Source organism: Lutra lutra, chromosome 11 (assembly GCF_902655055.1).
Source record: "Lutra lutra chromosome 11, mLutLut1.2, whole genome shotgun sequence".
In the NCBI taxonomy this organism is placed as follows: Eukaryota; Metazoa; Chordata; class Mammalia; order Carnivora; family Mustelidae; genus Lutra; species Lutra lutra.
In genome coordinates, this window is record NC_062288.1 from 97,863,850 (window position 1) to 97,865,825 (window position 1,976).

General features: G+C 45.1%; 1 protein-coding gene across 1 annotated transcript; it reads left to right on the forward strand.

The window, feature by feature from the left end:
- Positions 1 to 394: 394 nt before the first annotated feature.
- On the forward strand, positions 395 to 1,326 carry LOC125081210 (olfactory receptor 2A5-like). Its single transcript, XM_047695754.1, is given in 2 exon segments — positions 395 to 1,295; positions 1,298 to 1,326. Coding segments are annotated over 2 exon segments (930 nt in total).
- Positions 1,327 to 1,976: the final 650 nt, after the last annotated feature.

Sequence of the window (1,976 nt, forward strand, 5' to 3'; positions counted from 1 at the left end):
TCAATTAGAAAGTAAACATATATGACAGTATGGCTATGGAACTTTCCCCCAAGTGAAATAATTGGTCATTTTAGAAAACAAATTATTCTGTGGCTGCCATCATGATAGTAAATATGTGGATCTTGCAATCAAAGTCAAATAAAATTCTGTAGACATCAAAATAGGACATGCAACCTTGCGCTCACTTACACTCCTTAAATAGGTTTTCTTCCTGCATTACTGTGGATCAAGGATTTGACATCATGGCTCTGAAAAGGATTGCCAACTGAGGTAACACACAGGATATACTTTAACCCCCCTCTTTCTGTTTGAGAACTAACCCAGATCTGTGTTCGCTCCTTAGCACACAGCCTCCCGCAGCAACAGAGACTGGTACAGATACTGTTGCCAGGGAATGACGGGAAACCAAACATGGGTCACAGAATTCATTCTCCTGGGATTCCCGCTCAGCCCAAAGCTGCAGATGCTCCTCTTTGGGTTCTTCTCCCTGTTCTACTCCTTCACCCTGATGGGGAACAGCATCATCCTGGTGCTCATCTGGCTGGACTCCCGACTGCACACCCCCAAGTACTTCTTTCTCTCCCATCTGGCCATCGTTGACATAGCCTATGCTTCCAATAATGTCCCAAAGATGCTGGCAAACCTTCTGAGCAAGCAAAAAACTATCTCGTGTGTCCCATGCATAATGCAGACTTTTTTATACGTGGCTTTTGCTCACACTGAGTGTCTCATCCTAGTAATGATGTCCTATGATCGGTACATGGCCATCTGTCACCCCCTACATTACTCCGTCATCATGAGCTGGAGAGTGTGCACCGTTGAGGCAGTCACTTCCTGGGCGTGTGGCTCCCTGCTGGCCCTGGTCCATGTGGTTATCATCCTGAGGCTGCCCTTCTGTGGGCCTCATGAAATCAACCACTTCTTCTGTGAAATCCTGTGTGTCCTCAAGCTGGCCTGTGCTGACACGAGGCTCAACCAAGTGGTCATCTTTGCTGCTTCTGTGTTTATCTTAGTCAGGCCCCTCTGCTTGGTGCTAGTGTCCTACTCAGGCATCCTGTTTGCCATCCTGAGGATCCAGTCCGGGGAGGGCGCCAGAAAGGCCTTCTCCACCTGCTCCTCCCACTTCTGTGTGGTGGGGCTCTTCTTTGGCAGCGCCATTGTCATGTACATGGCCCCCAAATCCCGCCACCCTGAGGAGCAGCAGAAGATCCTTTCCCTGTTTTACAGCCTTTTCAACCCTATGCTGAACCCACTGATCTACAGCCTGAGGAACGCAGAGGTCAAGGGTGCCCTGAGGAGCTCCTGTGGAAGGAGCGATCAGTGTGAGGGAGGCCAGAGACAGTCTTAAAGGTGGAAGACTTGTTTTCTATGAGATTTGGAAGAACGGTAGTATAAATGCTTTAAGAATTGAATGTCTCAGATTTTCAATATTAAAAATATATATTGAACTGATTGGGTCCCTAAACATGGGATACTTCGAGACCACAAAGTCCAGGCCATAAGAGAAAAATTGTGTCCTGGTGAAGCACCGAGTAGAGTCACGGACTCCTCCGGCCAGGTCCCAGTGCTGCCTAGGATCCAGTTTCTTTTCTTTTCTCTCACATCTCCCCTTAAATTTATCTAAGATTTCCATCTCCCTTATTGCTATAAGTATATGCTAAAAATGCCACCATATATTCTGTACAATGGTGCACCTCTAATAAGAGAATAGAACTGATCTTGTTATGAAGTCCTCTCCTGGGAAATGTACTAAGGAACTTCAAGTCTAAGGATGATGACATCAGCTCTGAAAAATTATCTGAATCTGAGCCCACAGAATCTATTTCTGTGAAAAGCAAAGTTTAACTTTGTGGGTTTTTTTTTTTTTTATATATATGTATGTGACAGGCAGAGAACTGTCAGGCTCTTTGTTTCATTTTATTGAATTCTGCTCTGTTTAATTTAAGTGAGTTTGTGTTTAGAATAAATATGAGAGT